General features: G+C 57.1%; 1 protein-coding gene across 1 annotated transcript in view; it reads left to right on the top strand.

Moving 5' to 3' along the window:
* ETH_00002315 (U3 small nucleolar ribonucleoprotein complex-associated protein, putative) overlaps window positions 1-1,193 on the top strand; it is a gene marked incomplete at both ends in the record, with an annotated part of 4,149 nt that extends 2,956 nt beyond the window's left edge. The window contains 2 exons of the mRNA XM_013378625.1: window positions 193-691; window positions 1,006-1,193. Coding sequence (XP_013234079.1) covers window positions 193-691; window positions 1,006-1,193 — 687 coding nt within the window. The remainder of the gene's footprint in view (window positions 1-192; window positions 692-1,005) is intronic.
* Window positions 1,194-1,695: the final 502 nt, after the last annotated feature.

Here is a 1,695-nt window from a genome sequence, read left to right as displayed (position 1 = left end):
AGCAGCAGCAGCAGCAGCAGCAGCAGCAGCGCAGCCAGCCTGTGCGGCTTGCTTCCTGTTCGTTTGTCTTGCTGCTGTGTTTGCTTTGGGTGTAAATAGCTGAAGCTTTATTCCCCTTCTTTTGAACGTTCTAAGGGGCGCTGAACTGCTACGCCCTGCTGCTGCTGCTGCTGCTGCTGCTGCTGTGTGCAGCTGGTGCAGGACACGCACCGGGCGTTTCCGTCTCTGGGGTCCTGCGTGGACTCCGTGGCTTGTTTGTCTCCTTCTTTGTTTGCCTGTGGGGCCCAGGGGGGCCTTTTGGCTCTCTTCAGCAGCAGCAGCAGAAGGCCGCTGGCCTGCGTGCGCGCGGGGCGCCCGGGTGTCTGTACACCGCAGCAGCAGCAGCTGGGCGTCAGTACACCGCAGCAGCAGCAGCAGCCGGGCCTCGCGAAGCCCCAGCAGCCACCGGGAGTCAGCGCGCCGCAGCAGCAGCAGGCTGTCTGTACACCGCAGCAGCAGCCGGGTGTCTGTACACCCCAGCAGCAGCAGCAGCAGCAGCAGCAGCCAGGTGTCTGTACACCCCAGCGGCCACTCAGAGCCACCGGAAACCCCACAGGCGTTTCCGCCCTCTGCGCTCTCCCCGGCACTGACGGCCTTCTTGTGGGCACTGAGGCCGGCACGCTGCAGCTCTGGGAGGCTGCGCAGGGACAGAGTACGCGCTGCTGCTGCTGCTGCTGCTGCTGCTGTTTTTGGGGGGTTGGGGGAGTTGCCGCGGCCGGCGGCGCTGGGCTGGGTAGGGGCTGCTGAGTCTTTTTATGGAAATGGTTTTTATTATTGTCTGATTGAGCTGCAGCTTTAATGTTTTATGTATAAATTTAAGGACTCAATAACTGTGTGTTTTGGTCTCTTTTAAAGTCTTTTTTATCTAAGGAGCCAATAATTGTGCGATTTGGGCTTCCCTCCAGCGCCCCACTGACCACTTTTGCTGCTGCTGCTGCTGCTGCTGCTGCTGCTGGGTGTGTGCAGAGGGCGGCGTGCTGCGGGCTGTGGAGGCAGCAGGCGTGGCTGTGGGGGGCTCTGTGGCAGGAGTGGCACTTTCTGCTGCTGGAGATTTCGCAGTTGCTGCTGTCAGCAGCGAAAGCCGACTCGGTCGCTTTTTTAAAAGTGATGGCGCAAAAAACGGGATTCGGCTGCTGCGTCTGGAGGCCTCCTGAGGTGTACAGGCACCCGGTGTACAGACACCCGGTGTACAGACACCGGGTGTACAGGCACCAGCTGTACCGATACTTCAGTTCCCAATTTGACGGACAACTCTGCTAAATTTCGCGAACTCTACTTGTACACTGCAACAATTCAGGTGTACGTACACTGCAGATCTTCAGGTGTACGTGTACACTGCAGTTCAAGAGGTGTACGTACACTGCAGCTCTTGAGGTGTACGTGTACTATTTGATGTGTACGTACACTGCGCTTCTCGAAGTGTTCATGTACACTGCAGTTGCTGAGGTGTACGTGTACACTGCAGCTCTTCAGGTGTACGTACACTGCAGCTCTTGAGGTGTACGTACACTGCAGCTCTTGAGGTGTACATACACTGTAGCTCACTGCAGTCTTTGAGGTGTACGTGTACACTGCAGTTTTTGTGGTGTACATGCACACTTGAGTTGTTGAGGTGTACGTACACTGCAGCTTTCTGGTTTTCACGCGTCTGTTTGC

This window comes from Eimeria tenella, genomic scaffold (assembly GCF_000499545.2).
Source record: "Eimeria tenella Houghton genomic scaffold, Eth_scaff90, whole genome shotgun sequence".
NCBI lineage: Eukaryota > Apicomplexa > Conoidasida > Eucoccidiorida > Eimeriidae > Eimeria > Eimeria tenella.
The sequence above is the reverse complement of the archived record's forward strand: the minus strand, read 5'-3'. Positions and strand labels throughout refer to the sequence as shown.